Raw genomic sequence first — 22,418 nt, forward strand, 5'->3', positions numbered from 1 at the left:
AGACTAGACATCAATAACAGGAAAAAATCTGTAAGAAATACAGGCTAAACAATACACTACTTAATAACCAAGAGATCACTGAAGAAATCAAAGAGGAAATCAAAAAATACCTAGAAACAAATGACAATGAAAACACGACGACCCAAAACCTATGGGATGCAGCAAAAGCATTTTGAAGAGGGAAGTTTGTAGCAATACAATCCTACCTTAACAAGAAACACCTCAGATAAACAACCTACCTTGCACCTAAAGCAATTAGAGAAAGAAGAACAAAAAAACCGCAAAGTTAGCAGAAGGAAAGAAATCATATAGATCAGATCAGAAATAAATGAAAAAGAAATGAAGGAAACGATAGCAAAGATCAATAAAACTAAGAGCTGGTTCTTTGAGAAGATAAACAAAATTGATAAACCATTAGCCAGAGTTATCAAGAAAAAAAGGGAGAAGACTCAAATCAATAGAATTAGAAATGAAAAAGGAGAAGTAACAACTGCCACGACAGAAATACAAAGGATCATAAGAGATTACTACAAGCAAATATATGCCAATAAAATGGACAATCTGGAAGAAATGGACCAATTCTTAGAAAAGCACAACATTCCGAGACTGAACCAGGAAGAAATAGAAAATATGAACAGACCAATCACAAGCACTGAAATTGAAACTGTGATTTAAAATCTTCCAACAAACAAAAACCCCGGACCAGATGGCTTCACAGGCGAATTCTATCAAACATTTAGAGAACAGCTAACACCTATTCTTCTCAAACTCTTCCAAAATATAGCAGAGGGAGGAACACTCCCAAACTCATTCTATGAGGCCACCATCACTCTGATATCAAAACCAGACAAAGATGTCACAAAGAAAGAAAACTACAGGCCAATATCACTGATGAACATAGATGCAAAAATCCTCAACAAAATACTAGCAAACAGAACCCAACAGCACATTAAAAGGATCATACACTATGATCAAGTGGGGTTTATCCCAGGAATGCAAGGATACTTCAATATGCACAAATCAATCAATGTGATAAACCATATTAACAAACTGAAGGAGAAAAACCATATGATCATCTCAGTAGATGCAGGGAAAGCTTTCGACAAAATTCAACACCCATTTATAATAAAAACTCTCCAGAAAGTAGGCACAGAGGGAAATTACCTCAACATAATAAAGGCCATATATGACAAACCCACAGCCAACATTGTCCTCAATGGTGAAAAACTGAAACCATTTCCACTAAGATCAGGAAAAAGACAAGGTTGCCCACTATCACCACTATTATTCAACATAGTTTTGGAAGTTTTAGCCACAGCAATCAGAGAAGAAAAAGAAATAAAAGGAATCCAAATTGGAAAAGAAGAAGTAGAGCTGTCACAGTTTGCAGATGACATGATACTATACATAGAGAATCCTAAAGATGCTACCAGAAAACTACTAGAGCTAATCAATGAACTTGGTAAAGTAGCAGGATACAAAATTAATGCACAGAAATCTCTTGCATTCCTATACACTAATGATGAAAAATCTGAAAGTGAAATTAAGAAAACATTCCCATTTACCATTGAAACAAAAAGAATAAAATATTTAGGAATAAACCTACCTAAGGAGACAAAAGACCTGTATGCAGAAAATTATAAGACACTGATGAAAGAAATTAAAGATGATACAAATAGATGGAGAGATATACCATGTTCTTGGATTGGAAGAATCAAGACAGTATGGTACTGGCATAGAAACAGAAATATAGATCAATGGAACAGGATAGAAAGCCCAGAGATAAGCCCACGCACATATGGTCACCTTATCTGTGATAAAGGAGGCAAGAATATACAGTGGAGAAAAGACAGCCTCTTCAATAAGTGGTGCTGGGAAAACTGGACAGCTACATGTGATAGAATGAAATTAGAACACTCCCTAACACCATACACAAAAATAAACTCAAAATGGATTAAAGACCTAAATGTAAGGCCAGACACCATCAAATTCTTAGAGGAAAACATAGGCAGAACACTCTATGACATAAATCACAGCAAGATCCTTTTTGACACACCTCCTAGAGAAATAGAAATAAAAATAAAAATAAAAATAAACCTAATGAAACTTAAAAGCTTTTGCACAGCAAAGGAAACCATAAACAAGACGAAAAGACAACCTTCAGAATGGGAGAAAATATTTGCAAATGAAGCAACTGACAAAGGATTAATCTCCAAAATTTACAAGCAGCTCATGCAGCTCAACATTAAAAAAACAAACAAACAAAAAAACCCAACCCAATCCAAAAATGGGCAGAAGACCTAAATAGACATTTCTCCAAAGAAGATATACAGATTGCCAACAGACACATGAAAGAATGCTCAACATCATTAATCATTAGAGATTTGCAAATCAAAAGTACAATGAGATACCATCTCATAACGGTCAGAATGGCCATCATCAAAAAATCTACAAACAATAAATGCTAGAGAGGGTGTGGAGAAAAGGGAACCCTCTTGCACTGTTGGTGAGAATGTAAATTGATACAGCCACTATGGAGAACAGTATGGACATTCCTTAAAAAACTAAAAATAGAACTACGATATGACCCAGCAATCCCACTACTGGGCATATACCCTGAGAAAACCATAATTCAAAAGAAGTCATGTACCAAAATGTTTATTACCGCTATATTTACAATAGCCAGGACATGGAAGCAACAGAAGTGTCCATCAACAGATGAATGGATAAAGGTGATGTGGAACATATATAAAATAGAATATTACTCAGCCATAAAAAAGAACAAAACTGAGTTATTTGTAGTGAGGTGGATGGACCTAGACACTGCCATACAGAGTGAAGTAAGTCAGAAAGAGAAAAACAAATACCGTATGCTAACACATATATATGAAATCTAAAAAAAAAAAAAAAAAAAAAAAAATGGTCATGAAGAACCTAGGGGCAAGATGGGAATAAAGATGCAGACCTACTAGAGAATGGACTTAGGATATAGGGAGGGGGAAGTTGGGACAAAGTGAGAGTGGCATGGACATATATACACTATCAAACATAAAATAGCTAGCTAGTGGGAAGCAGCCGCATAGCACAGGGAGATCAGCATGGTGCTTTGTGACCACCTAGAGGGGTGGGATAGGGAGGGTGGGAGGGAGGGAGACGCAAGAGGGAAGAGATATGGGGACATATGTATATGTATAACTGATTCACTTTGTTATAAAGCAGAAACTAACACACCATTGTAAAGCAATTATACTCCAATAAAGATGTTAAAAAAAAAAGCCTGCAGTAAGTCTCATTGCCATTTGCACATTGCCTTACTTTTTCTCTGTAATGTATTGAGATCAGTTAAAAAAATTCTGTGAGATGTGAGGTATAAAGTATTCATTAAGTCCACAGATAGTCTTGCTAGCAACAACATAAGAGAAAGTGAAGCACATCCAAATCTAGAATAAGTGTCTACCTCATTGAAGACAAATCCCTGCCTCATCCAGGACAAAATTTATTGAAATCAATGGATAGTTTGTAAATGTAGTTATTACTAATTGAGTATTTTCCATATATCATCAACAATTGAAAATAAAATTAACAGAAATTTGTATTATAATGAAATTAACTTTAACGTAACAAAGATAAAGTTATAATTGAAGAACAGATATCTGCATGGCATCTACATATAGAGCCACTAATCTTTTGACAGACTCTGTCAGTGTGTCTCTATTAACTTCTGAGGGAATGGGTGCCTTGATTTCAATAAGCGTTGTAGATTAGTTTAGAAAGAAATATGTGTACAGTAGAAAAGGAAATATAATCATTTAATGTACCTTGAAAAAAAGTCCTTTACAGCCAGCTGGTTCATCTAAGGCAATAGTCAAGGCGTCATCCTGATTTGTGACCTCTGGGGAAGACCTGGCAGTTAGTTCTAAGTATTGTGAGCAACAAATGTCTATTTCTTTTGTGATAAGATACACCACAACGTACATTTTTTCAAATGACATACTGTGTTAGTTTAGCCTTGAACGATGAGATAAACTGATAGCATTTGGTTTTTCAAGCAAAGGAGTAAATCCTCCCCTTACTCATAAGGGAATTCCATCAAGGTGCAAACAGGCCCAAAGATGAAGATTTGATTTATTTACCTGGTTTATATATCTCTTAGGCAGTTTAATTTTCTGCGTAATAGGAGAATTGGCTGGGACTTTTCAACTTTATAGTTTTCAAAAATTTAGTCTTTATGAATTTTCATCTGGGGATAAAGGATGACTCACCTTTTATTCCAATCCCTCTCCTTCTTCCACAGATTTTATTCTGATTGCTATATACTAAAAGACAAAGAAACAACCAAAAAAGTATTTAGCTTGGAAATTATCATCTAATTATTTGGATTAATGGAGAAGATGGGAGGCTCACGTGACACATGACACAACAAGAAACAAAAATCATTTATGTTCTGTTTATTTACAGGACTCGGTTACCATGAGTGTGGGATGGAGATGGTGAAAGAAAATAACTTTTTTTCTTTCTTCCTTTCTTTATTTTTCATGTCATGATGAGTGTACATTCTCTATATGGAAACACACAACAAGCCAGTTAGTAGCAACTCAAATAGATATATGAGACACTATGGAGGCAGTTTCCAAATTCTGGACAAGCTGTTAGAAAAAGCTCAAAAAAGGGAAGAAATTTCAGAGGGCAGGCAAGGCTGAAGTGGGCGTTGAAACATGGGTAGGCTTTGGGTCAACAAAGGGGAAGAGTACATTTGACAGTGGATTTAACAAATATTAATTGCTTTTAGACATTATTACTATGCTAAATTTAGATCCATTTTAGATAAATTAGGTAACTTATTTACGTAAATTAAATTCATTGAAAATCACAACCTAAATAAAAAATCAGCCATAGTGGAAGCTTCCAAACTTTATAGATAATGGCTTTTGACCTAAAAGAGACACGTAAGCATTGTTGAGTGCCTGGTTCTCATTTATGACAACCTGAACGACGCGGAATTTGGTTTTCTTCACTGGTTCCAGGCAAAGTTAAAATAGCATTAAAAATACCAACCAAAGCAACTTTAAAATAGAAACGGATTTTTTTTCAGAAAAAAGTTTGAGATAAACGCCCTCAAGCTTCTCGCCTTCATCGGACCCCAAATAGTCATGTTTAGTCTTGCAATGTTTCCAATTATATGGATATAGGGCAAAACGAAAGCAATATTCTAATTAGAAATAAAGCGCTGGTATTTCTCAGGCTGAAAATCACATCCACCAAGTTCCCTTCTTTCTAAAGAAAATTTTGATTTTTAATTAAATCTCATTCTCGAAAGGGAAAAAGCACTAAGAAAAAGACAAAAATGAAAAAAGCAAGAACTACCCGAAAATGTTTATTAAAGAGCTTCTGTGTGCTAGACTGAGAAGCAGGAAGTGGATTCCTCCCGCGCACCGAAAGCCCCGGTCTCTTCCTGGATGCCGGCAACCAATCAGGCCGTGGAGGGAAAGAGCGGGCACCCAGGCAAATTTAAACTGCCCGCGCAATCTCTGCACCCCGCAGGAATCCAATTCTTTGTCCCAGAGCCATGAGTATTTGGATTTACTACGAATTTAAAAATTAACTCCTCCCTCGTTACTTAACCCTAAATAGTAACAGAATTGGTATCTGAACCCTTTTAAATATACGAAGTACCTAAACGACAATGAAAAGGCCAGGGCAGGGTTACAAGGAGTTCCAGAGCTTTGCCAGGGTCAGGTAACATTTTTTGAGGTTAGCGTATCTCAAGCTTACCGTAACAGTAAAGTCCTAAAGGACTGTTCAGTAATTGCTCTACTTCGCAGATTAAGTACTGTAATGAGCTACGAAGGCCCAGCGCAGAAACAAAACCAGCACCAGCTCTCTCTATTGAGCATATGGTGGCTCTTAAAAGAGCCGTTAAATTGTTTGCAGCCAACTCACTGTTTACTTGGCGCTGGTGTACTTGGTAACAGCCTTGGTGCCCTCGGACACGGCGTGCTTGGCCAGCTCCCCGGGCAGCAGCAAGCGCACGGCCGTCTGGATCTCCCTGGACGTGATGGTCGAACGCTTGTTGTAATGCGCCAGGCGCGACGCCTCGCCCGCGATGCGCTCGAAAATGTCGTTGACAAACGAGTTCATGATGCCCATGGCCTTAGACGAGATACCGGTGTCCGGGTGGACCTGCTTCAGCACCTTGTACACATAGATGGAATAACTCTCCTTGCGGCTGCGTTTGCGCTTCTTACCATCTTTCTTCTGCGCCTTAGTTACCGCCTTCTTGGAGCCCTTTTTCGGAGCAGGAGCAGATTTAGCTGCTTCCGGCATGATGAAAAACAACTCAAAAGAATTTAAGAGAAAGAGAAATAGCGTAGTAAAAGATACGATGTGTCCCTTTTATATAGAAACTCTTATGCAAATAAGGTGATAAGTTAAAGTCTTGTGTCTGATTGGTGGCTGTTTAAGAAGCCGTAAGATATTAGTTCTACCCAATCACAACGCAAGAATCCTAATGCCGCCTTTCCATTGGTTAAAATGAAGCCACAATCCTAACCAATGACATACCTCTTTTATCGCGCCCAATAAGGGTTATAAGAAGTGCTGCCCCTACGCTTTCGTTCTGAAAGACTTCTGAGGTGTTGTCGTTGGTTTCATGATGTCTGGACGAGGCAAGCAAGGCGGGAAAGCTCGTGCCAAGGCCAAGACCCGCTCTTCACGGGCGGGGCTGCAGTTTCCTGTGGGCCGAGTGCACCGCCTGCTCCGCAAGGGCAACTACGCCGAGCGTGTCGGGGCCGGCGCGCCGGTGTACCTGGCGGCGGTGCTGGAGTACCTGACTGCGGAGATCCTGGAGCTGGCGGGCAACGCGGCCCGCGACAACAAGAAGACGCGTATTATTCCGCGTCATCTGCAGCTGGCCATCCGTAACGACGAGGAGCTTAACAAGCTGTTAGGCAAAGTCACCATCGCTCAGGGTGGCGTACTGCCCAATATCCAGGCCGTGCTGCTGCCCAAAAAGACCGAGAGCCACCACAAGGCCAAGGGCAAGTAATTGCCTAGATTATAGCAACTCGGATAAATTCAAACCAAAGGCTCTTCTCAGGGCCACCCATATTTTCTGTAAAAGAGTTTTAACATTTGTTACGTTGGACGATGAAAAAGGGTAGTGAGATTCAATAAAAGCCTGAGTCCCTTTCCCATCCTCTGCTTTGTTGAAAGCAAAGTAAGAAAAACATTTTATCACGTTTTAAAGAAAGTTCGCTGCAGTGATTATCTACGGACTTAGGACTTTATCGCTAATCCTTAATAAGTGTGCGTCCACGGGTAACCATTAGCATCAGTTTCTGAGATATTTTGGTACAAAAGAAGCACTACCCTGACTCGAATTTAGCAGACGGTGCAGCAAGGGCCTGACCAGGCGGCCTAAGGCAGCGCGCCGGCCACGGGCGGCGTGAAGAAGCCGCACCGCTACCGGCCCGGCACGGTGGCCCTGCGCGAGATCCGCCGCTATCAGAAGTCCACGGAGCTGCTGATCCGCAAGCTGCCGTTCCAGCGCCTGGTGCGCGAGATCGCGCAGGACTTCAAGACCGACCTGCGCTTCCAGAGCTCGGCCGTGATGGCGCTGCAGGAGGCGTGCGAGGCCTACCTGGTGGGGCTCTTCGAGGACACCAACTTGTGTGTCATCACGCCAAGCGCGTCACCATCATGCCCAAGGACATCCAGTTCCCCTACAGATCAACGGAGAGCTTCGTGGCACGATAGTCTCCCTCACCCAAATACTGTCAGCCACATACGTTTTCCCTAACAGTACATGTGCCACGAGGCAATGTTGCTACGTTAAAATATTGGGATTACATCTGTAGATGTGACACCACTCTGGAGCACGAGAAAGGTTTCTCATATTTGGGTTGCGGCCTAAATCTCAAATGCTGTTGCCTCAGGAGAACTTGACAGGTTAGTTATTTCTAACAAACTTTAAACCTATCAAGACATTTGAGGAAATGTTTTCCATAACTATTGCTATTGAAATGTAAAGTGTTGCCAATCACGCAGACTTAAACTTCTGCCTCGTAGACTTAAAGTAAGTGTGGGGTAAGGAAAATAATATAGAGGATTATGATATGGTTCGACAAAGTAGTTGGTAAGTAGTGGAGAAATGTAGTGTGTTGTGGGCTCCTGACAGAAACCAAGTCAGCAAAGCTGATAGGGTTACCTTTGAAAGAGTTACTTGATGTGACATGACAAGTAACTTCTGTTGCTGTAACCAAATAAGGAATACCCCTGCCAATGGTTTTTACTGCCTAGGTCGCAGAATCTAGCCTCTTACTCTCCACTCACTGAACTCTTTGAATTGATGTCATCTCAAAATAAAAGACGTTAACTTTTTTTTTCTTGAATATCGTGAACACCTTTGGCTGTGTGGTGACTAAGTGGAAACTTCTCAGAATAATGTTTTAAGTGTACAAAATGCAAAAAAATTTATTACATTACAGTTATCAAAGTATTTTTAAAAGTAAATTTGATAGAGTGACATATGCACTTATATAATTAACACAGTACATAACACAATCTTTTGGGGAGCCTAACTGCCATCAGTAATAAGATAAGTATAAAAGATGGTTTAAGATAACGCAGCAATTGTTATGAAAAATGAAACATCTGTGATTTCCACTGGGTAACAAAGTAACAGGTACTGAGGTTTGAGGCCTAAATTCATAATACAGTGAAATGCCAATGTTCAGTTAAAGGTTAATTAAAATATATATTTTTCTCCTTCTAAACTCATGGACTTCCCCCCTCACCACTACCGCCACCGCCCCATCCACATTCTGCTGATTTTTATCCTCAGAGGCATTGTGGCATATATGGATCCCAGGTGAAAAACCGTTGCTGTAAGATTTGGTCAATCTAACCCATTCTTTTGCAACTTAATTATGATTTTTCACTGAAACTGCCTCTTCATAGCTGGAATTTCTTTAGCACTTAAGTCTTCTAATATCTCATATAATTATTCATACCCTTTTATTGTCTTTGTTTTTTGTACTTAAAATAGAACTTCTTCCAATCCTAGTATAAATAAGACTTCTTGAAATAAAAAGAAATGCCAACAACAATATCTAACAATGCTAGACACTCAAATGACCCATCAAAAAACAGTAAAATATTTGACTTTTCATAGGCTTTTTAGAAGTTATGTAACCCAAATGATTTCATTCATTATTCAATTGTTCTGTCTTTAAATATGTCTTCCAATTGTAGGGAAAAAACATACTTTTTCCTCCACCCTTCCGAGTTTTTGGCTGAGAGTCTGTAGGCAGATAGGTTAGGGGGTCCCCGCACCTGACCAGGGATTGAACCCGGGCTCTTGGCAGTGAAAGCGTGGAATCCTAACCACTGGACCACCGGGTAATTCCCAGGAATGGCTTTATTTACATAAGAGAAGCCATTTTGGCCTAAGCCATTTTGTGATCTAAGCGTGATCTAATGCTTGCCCTTGAACGTGTCTCAGTAATCAATGATCTTAAAGAAAGTAAGGGAGTGCAGGAACAAAGGAAAAGCAGTCAAGAAACAATAGTTCAACAATAAAAGCCCTAGTTCCTCCTCAAGGGATATAGATAAAAATCTGATACAGTCTTTGAGTTCTGCAGGAACTAAGGCCCCCACCTAGGTGGAGAATGGAATGATAATTTTGCCCCTTCATGAATATGCATGTACCCTTAGCTTAAAACTTCCCCAGTTTTGCTGTTCAGGGAGACACTGCTTTGGGAAGATCCCCGGTGTTCTCCTTACTTGCTGCAAGTAGTAATAAATTCTTTCTTCCTTCTCCTGATCTTTGGCTTGGTTCTGTCTTTTGGTGCGACATCCACCAAGAGGCGAACCCAGTTTTCGGGTAACAAGCCCTGTAATAAAAGCCAAATTCGAAAGAGAAAAACAAGTTTCTTAACAACTATACCTCATCTATACATGGGAGAAACCCAGGGAAAAATGAGTACCTCTAGAGGTGCCTTAGAATTCCAGGGAATTCCCTGGTGGCTTTCACTGCCAAGATTTCGAGTTCAATCCCTGGTCAGGGAATTAAGATCCCGCAAGCTGTGAGGTGCGGCCAAAAAACAAAACAAAACAAATAAAAAGAACTCCAGCTTAAATACCATCTGCCGCTAAAGATGGAGATGTAGGGAGGTCAGGTATGGGGAGGTTACCAGGGAAACAAGGGTAAACTTTGTTAGGCATATTTAAATTGATGCCTTCTCCATTGATAAGGGCCTAAAGTTGTTTACTAGGTTTAACCTTTGTTCTTCCTGGGAAAGAGAGGAGGAGGGACATCTCTGTAAATCTGTGTCCTGCTTTTAGGGAAACAGAAGGAAAGCAAGAAGATTTTCTTGGATCTGCTTCATCTCAAACGCCTCAGTTCAGCGAAATAATCCTTATGCTAAATGGTGTATTTTGGGGTGGCCTAGTCTGCTCCCCTTCAACACCAAATACTAATATTTTGTTGATGTGTACTGTTGTCTGTATTAATATAAAAAATCTGAACTCATGCATTGTATTTTAAATGATACACAGAGAATATTTCTAAACAAAAGTTTTAAAGCAAATTAAAACTCTCGCATTACAATTCTTTTAAGGGTTTTTTTTTTTAATTTAAATCTAATGTTGTGGGTTAAAAATGTAATTGAACATTTTTTTCTTATATTTGTAGACATTTGTATATCCATTACAGTCAGTTTGGGCATCTATTCTGCCCAAACTATTTGGGCATTTGCCCATCTATTTGGGCATTTTGAGATAGAAAGTTAAAGATCAAGTTTAAGATCAAGAATATTTAAGGAAGATCAAGAGCAGAGAAAGCAAGGGTAGAAAGTGAGTTCACAGAGATAGGCAGAGGTCAGATCATGTAGGGCTTTATGATCATGTAGGGTTTTATATGCCATGCTGTAAGTTTCTGCAAATCATTCTAAGAGTTTTGAACAGAGGAATGGCATAACCTGATTTACATTTCTTGTGAAAGTTCACTAAGGCAACTGTATGGTGAATACAAAGTTTAGAAGTAATGATATAAATTAGGAAGCTATTGCAGTGGTCTTTTTGAGAGATAATGGTGGTTTGGCTTAAATTGGGGTAATAGACAATGGTTAGGTATAGGATATATTTCACAAGTGTAACCAATAGTTTGCTGCTGGATTTGATTTGTACTGTGTAGGAAAAAGAAATTTCCTTTTGAATTCTTGGCTGAGACTACCTAGAATAAAAGACAAATTAAAAAGAGAAAAACCACCAAAATTATATTAACATGTAAACCTCATGTATACAGGAGAGACACAGGAAAAATGAGTAAACTCCTCAAGATGGCCCAAGCCACCACCTTACACACCATCTTTAGCTAAAGACAAAAGAAAGTTGTGTAGGGGAGGGGGGACACATTATCAGAAAAACGCATAATAAACAAGGGTTTGTTATGCAGGTTAAAGTGGGTGCCTTCTCCCATAAGATCTTTTTCATGATTTCGGATCATCCTTCTCTTCATAGTATACAGAGGGAGACACAAATGTAGCTTTCCTCTATACATATGTGTCTCTAACAAAAAGGTAACTTCTGTTTTCAGAGATTCACCTGTCTATGCTGTTTCTCAAAAATAATTAGTTCAAAATAACCCTTATGACAAAGAGGCATACTTTGGGGTGACATATTCAGCTGCCCTTCAACAGTGAAAGAACATAAAGCCACAAAGAAAATATTTGATTTGAACTGTTCATCTCGACATATTAAGTCAGTTACTATGTTAGAAAACGGCCCGAAGAGCATTGTATTTTTATAAAATAATATATTGTATGTTTATAGAACAATAAACCTTTGCTTATCAATTTCAGAAATTATAAAGAATCTGACAAACTTTTCAGATATCCATCCATTGCTAGTCTTATAATCACTAGTTGTTATGCAAAAACTCATGAAATCAGATAGGAAGGGAGGCTAGTAGTTGGTGGGCATTTTACCCATTTTTAAAGTAGAGAAGGGGGCCTCCCCTGTTGGTCCAGTGGTTAAGACTCCACGCTCACAATGCAAAGGGCCTGGGTTCCAGCCCTGCATGCCGCAGCTAAAGACCCCGCAGGCTGCAACGAAGGTCCGCATAAGACCTGGCTCAGCCAAATAAATAAATAAATATTTTTTTTAAAAAGTAGAGAAGGGTTTGTAAAATATATTCCAGTTAACTAATGTTGGGGAAATATAATGTAAAACAAAAGAAGAGAAAGTTTATTATTGAATAAGCTTAATGCTTATTCAAAATATTATGCTCTACACGGGCAATCTTTTAAAGAGATTGCAAAGATAGAGAAAAAAATCTCACTCTTTTATATAGGTAAGTAGATACTACCCATTACATTAGGTAGGTTTTGCAATCTGGAGTCAGGAAACTGGGAAAAAGAGTACTATTTTCCTTGATGATTAAAGAGAGGACTCTAAGCTCCTTGAGGAAACTTTCCTGAGTTAAGAGGCTGGCAAAGGGCTTTTTTAGCCATTTTACGTACATTTGGAAAGGACAGAGAAAGAAATTTTGAAAGAGAAAAAGGAAAGGAAAGGGACCCTCGAGGAGAATTAAGCCTTTTATTTTCAACTTGTATTTGCCCTTAAATTAACTTGTTAAATTATGCTGGATATATACCCATCTCTGTAACATATACTGAATTTTGTTCCTGTTGGTTGAATCAGTTTCGTTTTTGCAAAGGTTTTTATTTATTTTATGAAATTTATAGTTTATAGGAGTACTTTGAAAATACTGTATTGCAACCTTGCTAAAAGTAACTCTCATTGAAATAAAGGAAAGTGAAAGAAAATCATTGAATAACAATGGGATTATATGCTAATGCTGAAAGAAGGGATTAAAATTTCTCAGAATTTAAGCAATAGTAAAATAGTATATATTTTTAAAATTAAGTATATACATCCAAGAATGTTTGAAATATATAATCATTCGTTTAATAAAGGCTTTCTTAGAAAGACAAAGATAGACTTTCTTTTCTCTGCATTGGAATTTTCTACTTGTTCACTAATGACAAATTAACTGCTCTTCTAATTAATGAAAGTTAAAAAAAATTTTAATTATATGTTACCTAGAAAAAAAATCTACTGAGACATTTAAAGACCCAGATTCAGTATTTTGCAGGTTAGGAGGACACAGTACTTCAAAAATAACAAATTTACCCTAATAAATTGTATAGATTTAATACAGTTAAGAGTACTAAAATAACTACTTTGTTGCAGCTAGATAAAATGATTTTTCTATAATAGTAGAAATTAATTTGAAATAAATAATTATGAGGTATGAATTCACTGGCAAATACTTATTTTTCAACATTACAAATAATTAAATGCTAGAGCACTATACATAGACTGATCAGCAGAATAAAAACTCAAGAAATAATTTTAAGTGAAATATTCAATAAACGATCAATTAAGTTCCTCAAATAAGTGGAGAAAATATTTACTATGTTATACTGATGAGCCAGCTGGTTAATTTTTTAAAAGTTAATTCTCTATACAAGAAACCAAATCTGGATTATTATAGAGTTAAATTTTTTTAATGATTCTACCCATTATCAGTAAAATAATAATAGGAATTTATATTAAAAATGGAAATTGACACACATTTGGTGGAAGAGAATTTAGCAATATACCTGGAAGATCTTGAAATTCTCTATTTTATTAGCCCATCTTGCTCTATTTCTAGGTAGTATATTTCCCCCATATATTAGGAGAAAAACTTCACAAAATGGTATTAACCGTATGCAAATACTGGTAGAGAAAGAAGACACATGTATATAGGTAGAGATAAAAGCAGAATATTTTCTTCTCTGTGCTATTTTATGTATCATCTACAATGTTAAAGTTTTGTTGCTTAACGAGGATGAGGAGCGAAACAAATTAAATGAGAAAAGGGGAGAAAAATAGCCTAGGTCTTGAGGAATCAAAAGAATTGACTGAAAGAGAACAAACGGGAGTAGTACGGCCGGCTTGTTCCTATAGGTCTTTAGGTCCCCTCCCCCAACCCAGAGGGATTCCCGCCACAGCTCGTTTGGTTTTCACTCTGGTCCGCAGAGGTTACTTTTTAAAAGGAGCTGCGACAAGTTGAGTGCAGTTTTCTGTTCATTTCCTGAGAATGTCCGGACGTGGTAAGGGGGGGAAAGGTTTGGGGAAAGGGGGCGCCAAGCGCCACCGCAAAGTTCTGCGCGATAATATTCAGGGCATCACCAAGCCCGCCATCCGCCGCCTGGCCCGGCGTGGAGGTGTCAAGCGCATCTCTGGTCTCATCTACGAGGAGACCCGTGGGGTGCTGAAGGTGTTCTTGGAGAACGTGATCCGGGACGCCGTCACCTACACCGAGCACGCCAAGCGCAAGACGGTCACGGCCATGGACGTAGTGTACGCGCTCAAGCGCCAAGGACGCACCCTCTACGGCTTCGGCGGCTAAAAGAAAAAAGTTTGATCCTGTTTGTTTATTAAAAAGGCCCTTTTTAGGGCCCCCACGTTTTCAAGGAAAGGGCTAAAGTAATCCGTCTGTACGCTGGTGTCTTAAACCATTTAAAGTGGATCGCTCAAGGCAGTTCACATAGTTAACTCTAGGGTGTGGGAAATGGACTGAGCACAGTAGTGATCGCGGGGCAAGATTCCCCCGGGCACGGGTGGGGCCTCCAACTAGCTTCTCGGCTGCGGGTTGGATTTGTCTGGAGGCCTGAGTTTTATGAGACCAGAGGCTTGGACTCAGGCTCAACTCTAAAATCTCCCTCCAGTCCTTTATATTTCTTAATGTTGGGTGAGGGATATGACCTTATTTTTCCCCATTTTACCACCCATCTGTTACTTGTTCCTCTAGCCGTATGTTTTTTAAAAACTAGTAAATTGGCCACATAAGATCTTTTTTGTGAGCCCTCATATTACGTACCTTTACTCTGAAGACATGTTTCTCTTTGCCTTGCAGACTTTGTTCCTCCTGGCTGGGGGTGAGGGGGGGGCGGGGGGGCGGGGAGGGCGGCGCAGAGTTCTAGCATTGTCCTGACCCCAAATGGGCTGGACGAGATAACTGCTGAGTTAAAAGGCTGCATTTTAGGAGGTCATTGGAGACCAAGTTTACTAACACATAAATGCACATTAGAACACTAGTGGTGGAGAAAAAAAGGACACGTGACAGAGGCTGTTAAGGCTTAAACAGGAAGCCACTGCACTTCACACAGAAGACCCTCGAAACAAGAATGATTCTCTTTGTGTTCACGTGTTAACTTACCAGATTTAAGGGCCGTGTTACTGAAGCACTTGGTAGTATAATTGGTTTCCTTCTATTCAGAGACAATTTACGACCACAGTACGTGTGATTCAGTACAATGGAATTCTCAATACCTCACGTTATCGCTAGAACTTTATAAATTCAGAGTTCGTATTTTCAGCTCTAATACTGACAACTTAGTGGCTCTTAAAAGAGCCTTTGGGGTTAATCTAAAAATAACGACAAATTTACTTGGCGCTGGTGTACTTGGTGACAGCCTTGGTACCCTCGGACACGGCGTGCTTGGCCAACTCCCCGGGCAGCAGCAGGCGCACGGCCGTCTGAATCTCCCTGGACGTGATGGTCGAGCGCTTGTTGTAGTGCGCCAGGCGCGACGCCTCGCCCGCGATGCGCTCGAAAATGTCGTTGACGAACGAGTTCATGATGCCCATAGCCTTGGACGAGATGCCAGTGTCCGGGTGGACCTGCTTCAGCACCTTGTACACGTACACGGAGTAACTCTCCTTGCGGCTGCGCTTCCGTTTCTTGCCATCCTTCTTCTGCGCTTTGGTCACCGCCTTCTTAGAGCCTTTCTTCGGGGCCAGAGCGGACTTCGCCAGCTCAGGCATGATCTGCAAAAACAAGCAACGTACAGCGACAAAAAATACTAAATGCGCAAAGTACCTCATTTATATAGAACCTCTTATGCAAATAAGGTAAGTCGAAGTCCTATGTCTGATTGGTGGCTGTTCAAGAAACCTTCAGAAATTAGTTCTGCCCAATCAGAACGCAAGAATCCCAATTTCACCTTTCCATTGGTTAAAATGAAGCCACATCCTAACCAATGACATACCTTCTTTTTCGCGCCCAATAAGGGTTATAAAAAGCGCTGTCCTTGCACTTTCCGTTTAGTAGCTACTTGAGGTGACGTTGCTGAGGTCGTTATGTCTGGACGAGGCAAACAAGGAGGTAAGGCTCGCGCTAAGGCTAAGACTCGGTCTTCGCGGGCCGGGCTTCAGTTCCCCGTGGGCCGAGTGCACCGCCTGCTTCGTAAGGGTAACTACGCCGAGCGGGTCGGGGCCGGCGCGCCGGTGTACCTGGCGGCGGTGCTGGAGTACCTAACGGCCGAGATCCTGGAGCTGGCAGGCAACGCGGCCCGCGACAACAAGAAGACGCGTATCATCCCGCGCCACTTGCAGTTGGCCATCCGCAACGACGAGGAGCTCAACAAGCTGCTCGGCAAAGTCACCATCGCGCAGGGCGGCGTCCTGCCCAACATCCAGGCCGTGCTGCTGCCTAAGAAGACCGAGAGCCATCATAAGACCAAATAAGTAACAAGGTGAGAAAAGCTGAAATACAAAGGCTCTTTTCAGAGCCACCTACACTGTCAAAGAGAAAGCTGGTACACACAATCTTGTGTTTTGAGTGATAAGATTATAAAGTGTTTCTGTCCTCTTGAGGGGGTGGAGCGCAACTCCCAATAGCAATTCGGCACGTGGTCTGAACTGAAAGGACTACTTGCAGATTCACATGGACTAGTATGTGCAGGAGAGGCTTGTTCAGAAGTTGGGAGATGAATCCGATAGGCAAGTACCTGAAGTCCAGTTAATAAAAACTAATGTTATCTAGAAGCAGTGTCCTTAGGCAGCCAAAATACGGATGCACTGATTACTTTTAGGAAACTTAGCAATTCTGAATGTACTGTTTAGAAAAGTCCTTTGAAAGAGCATCCTGGTTAAGTGACCTAACTAAAGGATAGTTTCATCAGATGATGAAATTCTTAAAATTCCACTCAGCAGCCGTTTACATTTTCTTTAGGATTTAATTCTAATGGGAACTAGAGTTTGTCGATTAAAAATATTCAGAACTTATTTAATCCCATATTAGTAAATCCTTGGTCCTATTTCTTTGGGGCTCATGTGTTCATTTAACGCACTCTTGTAGTAACTCAGGATACAGCAGTCAATTCAAACCTAGAAAATCTACCTCCCTGGAATTTACTCTAGGTGAGGGAGCCATAAATAAACATGTGAATATATAATATGTAAGATGATACACATCCTGTGAAAAACATAGGGAGGAGATAAGCCATAGAGCATTATGGGGACTCATTTTAGATAGGGGGTAAATGGAGATTACCTCTTAAAAGTATTACTTGCTCAGAGACCTACATAAATTAAAAAAACGAGACGGTCAGATACTAGAGGAAGAGTATTTCAAGTAGAGGGAACTGAAAATGCAAAAGCCTTAGGACAGAAAATGTGTTTTTCTTGGGCACAGCCAGGAGGCCCATTAGGCGTTGAACTTAAAGGGGGGTGGGGGGGAGGACACCATAATATAGGACTTCGGGTGTGTAAATTAATGTGTATAAGTAATCAAAAGCAATAGCAACCCTGATCTCTGAGATAATAAATTTGATAATACAGATTAGCTAGATAGAAAAAGCTGTGGAATCCAACCCACTTTTTAAAAAAGACACCATAAAAACAGTATTGACTGGGTGGGGGGGTCATGAATTGGGAGATTAGGATTGACATATATACACTATTGATACTACGTATAAAATAGATAACTAATGAGAACCTACAGTATAGCTCAGGGAACTCTACTCAATGCTCTGGTGACCTAAATGGGAAGGAAATGCAAAAAAGAGTGGATATACGTATACGTACAGATGATTCACTTTGCTGTACAGTAGAAACTAACACAACATTGTAAAGCAACTACACTCCAATAAAAATTAATTTAAAAAATAATATCGAGTTTATTATGAAAGATTGAGAACATAGTTTATAATTCAATACAGGATTTATTTGCTACTCCTAGTCTTTGCTTGCAGAAGCCCTGTCGAATGAAGTGATAATAAAATGCAAGACACCCAGGAAAAAAATTATGGTGATATAGTGATGTAGGTTGAGTTCTCTGGAAGCAGATGCTGAGATGGAGTTTGGGGTGCAAGATGTTTATTAGGGACCAACATCTGTGAAGGGAGGAAGGAACTAGGATTAGACAGAGAATGTCAAACTGTGATACAGGCCAGACAAACATGTGGGGAGCATTGGAGCCTGTACTGCCTGTCAGAGTTGCCCCACACTGGGTGAAAATGTCTCTGGATCAGGCTTTACTTCTGCCACTGATGACTGCCCTGAGGAAGGGCGTGCCTTGAGTTGGGTGGAGATCTGCAACTCTGGGGAACCCTGGAGATAAGAGCTGCTGCCTATCTACTAAGCGCACTCTGTCGTTGGGCAGCAAGTCTTTCCTTGGTGGGGGATCTGGATACTGCATCTCCATGTCTATGACATACATTAACATGAATATAAATATCAGTGTTGAGTAATGTCTGTGATGGTATTTATAAAACTGACTTTAGCATACATAGTTTCTTTACCTTCATCGGGGAATTTAAAAGGGATGTGTTTTCTTTTTAGAGAAATGAGAAAACTTACTTTCTAAAAACCTTTACTAATTTCATATACTCCTGTAAGAGTTTTAGACGCCACAATCATTGCAAATGGAAGGTGATATAAAACAATAAGGAATAAGAGAGAATCTTCCACTGGCCTTTTCTCTGTCCTCCAGATCCAGTAATCACTTCACTTATCCAGTCCTGGGTTCCAGTTTTGTACCATAATGTGAAGGCTTCAAAGTGAATAGTTGAGGCCCCAAAAGAGAAGAGAATGAGGCTTTAAAGAAAACATGGAAGAGATATTCAGTACAGACCATTTATGGGCTACATATGTAACATGAAGGCACTTGAGGTGGGTATCGTTCCAGTTACAATTTAGAAAAGAAATGCTATGGGACTGAATGTTTGAGCCCCCTGCCCCCCTTTCATATATTGAAATCCTAACCCCGCAATGTGATGGTATTTGTTGGTGGGGGCTTGGGAGGTAAATGGCTTTAGATGAGGTCATGAAGGTAGAATCCTCATGGTGGGATTAGCACTCTTGTAAGAAGAAGAAGAGACCAGAGCTCCCCACCCACTCCTGGAGCCCACAAAGAAGAAATCACATGAGCACACAGAGAGGTGGCAGCACCTGCAAACCAGGAAGCAGGTCTTCACCAGACATGGAATCTGTTGGCACCTTGCTCTTGGACTTCCCAGATTCCAGAACTATGAGAAATAAATGTTTGTTGTTTAAGCCACCCATCCTATAATATTTGTCATAGCAGCCCCAACTGAGTAAGACAAGAAAGCACAATGTAATTTATTCAATCAGATTCTCAATTTGTAAGAGATAAAGCTATAAATCAAGATATTAGCTACCTCAACACAGAACCCACACATAACTGCCTTCTCTTAACTATCTGGTCTTATACACTTTGGTCTAAGGTATGAGTAGGAATGTTAAAGTGAGATGTTGAAAAATTTGTACATGGACAATTTTGCAATCATTGATTGGTTGGGGAAAGAGATTGACTGATATCCACAGGATAGATCATCATTTCTACCCCATTCTTAAGAGCCTCCTTCATGGTGGAAGCCCTCTGGTGGTCATTTTGGGGTAACTCATATACTGACTGTGTCCTTGTACATTACACTCCACAAGACCTTCATGATAATAATTTTCTAGTCATGTTTTCCATGTCCTTGATTAGCTGGATAACTCACCAGTCACTGTCTATAAATTAGTAAAGATACATATAGACTCGCTTTTCCTGCATCAGGCCAGATTCCCTACCATAAGAAGTGGACAACCAGATGCACCACCCAATATTCTGCTGACAGGGGGATTTCTTTTCACTACTCTCTCTCAAGACCTCCCATCTCTAAGTGGAAGCATAACTTGTAGCGCACAGCTATCCAATTCTACTAGTGCTAAAATGCTCTGCAAAGCCGCTCTAACAGGGCCATGTTGTTAATCCTTTGTTAACTGGTCATAGGGGGTTTACCAAGAGGTTATAAAAAAGAGTTGAAGGAGAGGTAGCAAAGCAATAGAAACAGCACAGGAGTCTGAGCATTATACATCTTGCTCAGGCCATCACAGATCTGGTCTTGTCTATAGAATTTCATTTTAAAATGAAATGCTACTGTGATATCCATCTTTATAATTTGGTAGATCATAGGACACCCAGTTCCTGGTGAATATTTTGGGGCGCATATTTGCTTTATGTCCCACTGTCAGGCATTCAGTAATTAAAATGGCTCAGTAGATGCTAGAAGCTACTTTTCAAATAAATAATAGTTGCCATCAGAGTAAGACTTGGCCTTATTCTAAATCCCCAGGTGTGATACTCTTCATGAGTTTTGCAAGAGTCTCCTTAGAGCGTTTCTGTCTGCCATGCATAACTCCAGACCAATGACTCTTATGCATCATAAAGCCTAAGTGGCAGGAAATGGGGCCTACTGAAAACCAGCAGGCTTACAAACTATCTGATAGCTGGTGAGGGGAGCATATCCAGATACGGTACATGTCACTTTGGGGAAATAATAATGTTAGTAGCTCAAAGGGTAGCAAGAGAACATTTCAGATGAAAGAAATAAAAGCTGGTAGGAAAGATCCTACAGAGGTTATTATTATTATTACTATTACTATTATTATTTGGCCACACCACATGGCATCTTAGTTCCCCAACCAGGGATTGAACCTGGGCCCAAGGCAGTGAAAGCATGGAGTCCTAACCATTGAACAATCAGGGAACTCCCCCTACAGAGATTTTTTAAAAATAATATAGGAAAGAGAGGGAAGGGTTGCTGGAGCTATGCCCCTGAGTAAGAGAGAATTTTAAATTTATTTTTAATAGAAAATTTAGGAAAGTTGGAAGTAGAAAAGTCCATGGCATTGATAAACATAGAGCTAGCAGGTTGGATTAGGCCACCCTGTCTCTTATCCTACTCAGAATCACTGTAGTAAAAGTGTCAGGCAAAATCCTCAGAAAGGCTTTCAAAAATAAAAAGCACAAGAAGAGAGGCCATTTTCTAGGCCTGTGCCACACCAAGGACTAACACACAGGATTGGCTTTTCTCTCTTCTTATAGAGAAGCACATGCAAATCAGTCCAATTGCCAAAACACCCCAGCAGAAAATGCAGAAAAGCACTTGTGTCCATAAATTGGGTGCTTTCTAAATAGGGTGAGAGGAAGTCCCTGAGGGAAAGAAAGGAAGGAGAAGTCCAACTCAAACAGGCCTGAGACAAAAGCAGCCTGCATTCCCTGTACAGGCAGCATTTCCTTTCCTTCAGCTAAACTGAGCTCATTTCCTTGAGACAGAAAATCCCTAGCTCTCTTCCCTGATCAAATTAATACTGGGAAGCAGGTAATTCTTCAGCAAACCTGCCAGTAATTAGGGTGGCTTTGTGTGGTCTAGAAGAAAGGAGATAAAGAAAACCTCAGAAAATTAAAGACATCATTTTGGCTCTGCTGAGAAGCTTTATATGGTCAGCTGCTGAGGTAATTCTGAACTCCTTTGCCTTCATTTTCTAACGATATTTCCTACCCACAGCCTCTGCACACAATAAAGCCATTTGCCTGGCCACATACTGTTGGGAGAAGTTGCCTCCATAAAGGATTGGACTGGAATCTCTGTGCATTCATTCATTCATTGTGCGCCCGAGCAATATTCGTAAAGAGCTTACTAAATGTGGAAGCCTGGCGATAGACTAGTGAACACGACAGTTATCTCCTCTTGGAGCACAGTTGGGGAGGGGACGGAGGGAGGGAGGAGACTGACATTAATTTAAAATAACTCCAGTAACTAACACATCATAAGAAACTGATATGGGGACACTGACAGAAAAATTTAAAAAGGGTCATGGAACAGAGAAAATAAATTTGACTTAGACGGAGAGGAATGTGTTGTGTGGAGAGGGGAGCTCGGGAAAAGCTTCCCCAGTGAATTCAGTGGAGAGCTGAAGCATGAATGGAATTTAACCAGGTAAAGAGAAGAAAGGAAATCATTCTGTACCAAGGAAAGAGCATGTCCAGGACCCTGACTCTACAGTGCGCAGGCAGAGTTGTCTGTGACGGGGTGCGGGCGGCCCGTAGAGCTTCCAGGCCATACAAGACGTACTGTTCCCTCTCCCCCTCGGGCAACTGGCAAAACTGGGAGAAACAAGTTTCAGTGAGATGTAAGCACTCTGAGACACTGAACATTTTCTCAGTTGGGCAGGCTGAGTCCAGGGGCGCGCCAGATTCACAGGTGTATGGGTCAGGATGGAGCCATATCCCT

At 40.3% G+C, this 22,418-nt stretch overlaps 5 protein-coding genes and 1 pseudogene across 6 annotated transcripts; 4 read left to right on the plus strand and 2 right to left on the minus strand.

The window, feature by feature from the left end:
- Positions 1–5,943: 5,943 nt before the first annotated feature.
- On the minus strand, positions 5,944–6,324 carry LOC309828482 (histone H2B type 1-J-like; the record flags this gene model as incomplete). The annotated part of the gene is made up of 1 exon (XM_082663819.1): positions 5,944–6,324. One exon carries the CDS (start codon positions 6,322–6,324, stop codon positions 5,944–5,946), a length of 381 nt encoding a protein of 126 aa, XP_082519945.1.
- A 325-nt stretch (positions 6,325–6,649) lies between these two features.
- LOC309828542 (histone H2A type 1-like) lies at positions 6,650–7,045 on the plus strand (the record flags this gene model as incomplete). Its single annotated transcript, XM_082663948.1, has 1 exon — positions 6,650–7,045. The coding sequence occupies one exon, from the start codon at positions 6,650–6,652 to the stop codon at positions 7,043–7,045; it is 396 nt and encodes a 131-aa protein (XP_082520074.1).
- Positions 7,046–7,146: 101 nt separating this feature from the next.
- LOC309829108 (histone H3.1-like) lies at positions 7,147–7,755 on the plus strand (annotated as a pseudogene). Its single transcript has 2 exons — positions 7,147–7,156; positions 7,422–7,755. The product of its transcript is annotated as a histone H3.1-like (transcript).
- Positions 7,756–14,149: 6,394 nt separating this feature from the next.
- LOC309828619 (histone H4) lies at positions 14,150–14,461 on the plus strand (the record flags this gene model as incomplete). The annotated part of the gene is made up of 1 exon (XM_082664067.1): positions 14,150–14,461. The coding sequence occupies one exon, from the start codon at positions 14,150–14,152 to the stop codon at positions 14,459–14,461; it is 312 nt and encodes a 103-aa protein (XP_082520193.1).
- A 1,037-nt stretch (positions 14,462–15,498) lies between these two features.
- LOC309828674 (histone H2B type 1-K-like) lies at positions 15,499–15,879 on the minus strand (the record flags this gene model as incomplete). Its single annotated transcript, XM_082664176.1, has 1 exon — positions 15,499–15,879. One exon carries the CDS (start codon positions 15,877–15,879, stop codon positions 15,499–15,501), a length of 381 nt encoding a protein of 126 aa, XP_082520302.1.
- Positions 15,880–16,194: 315 nt separating this feature from the next.
- On the plus strand, positions 16,195–16,581 carry LOC309828772 (histone H2A type 1-J; the record flags this gene model as incomplete). The annotated part of the gene is made up of 1 exon (XM_082664321.1): positions 16,195–16,581. The coding sequence occupies one exon, from the start codon at positions 16,195–16,197 to the stop codon at positions 16,579–16,581; it is 387 nt and encodes a 128-aa protein (XP_082520447.1).
- Positions 16,582–22,418: the final 5,837 nt, after the last annotated feature.

The sequence above is a fragment of the Grampus griseus genome (assembly GCF_964374135.1).
Source record: "Grampus griseus genome assembly, chromosome: 10".
Lineage (NCBI taxonomy): Eukaryota > Metazoa > Chordata > Mammalia > Artiodactyla > Delphinidae > Grampus > Grampus griseus.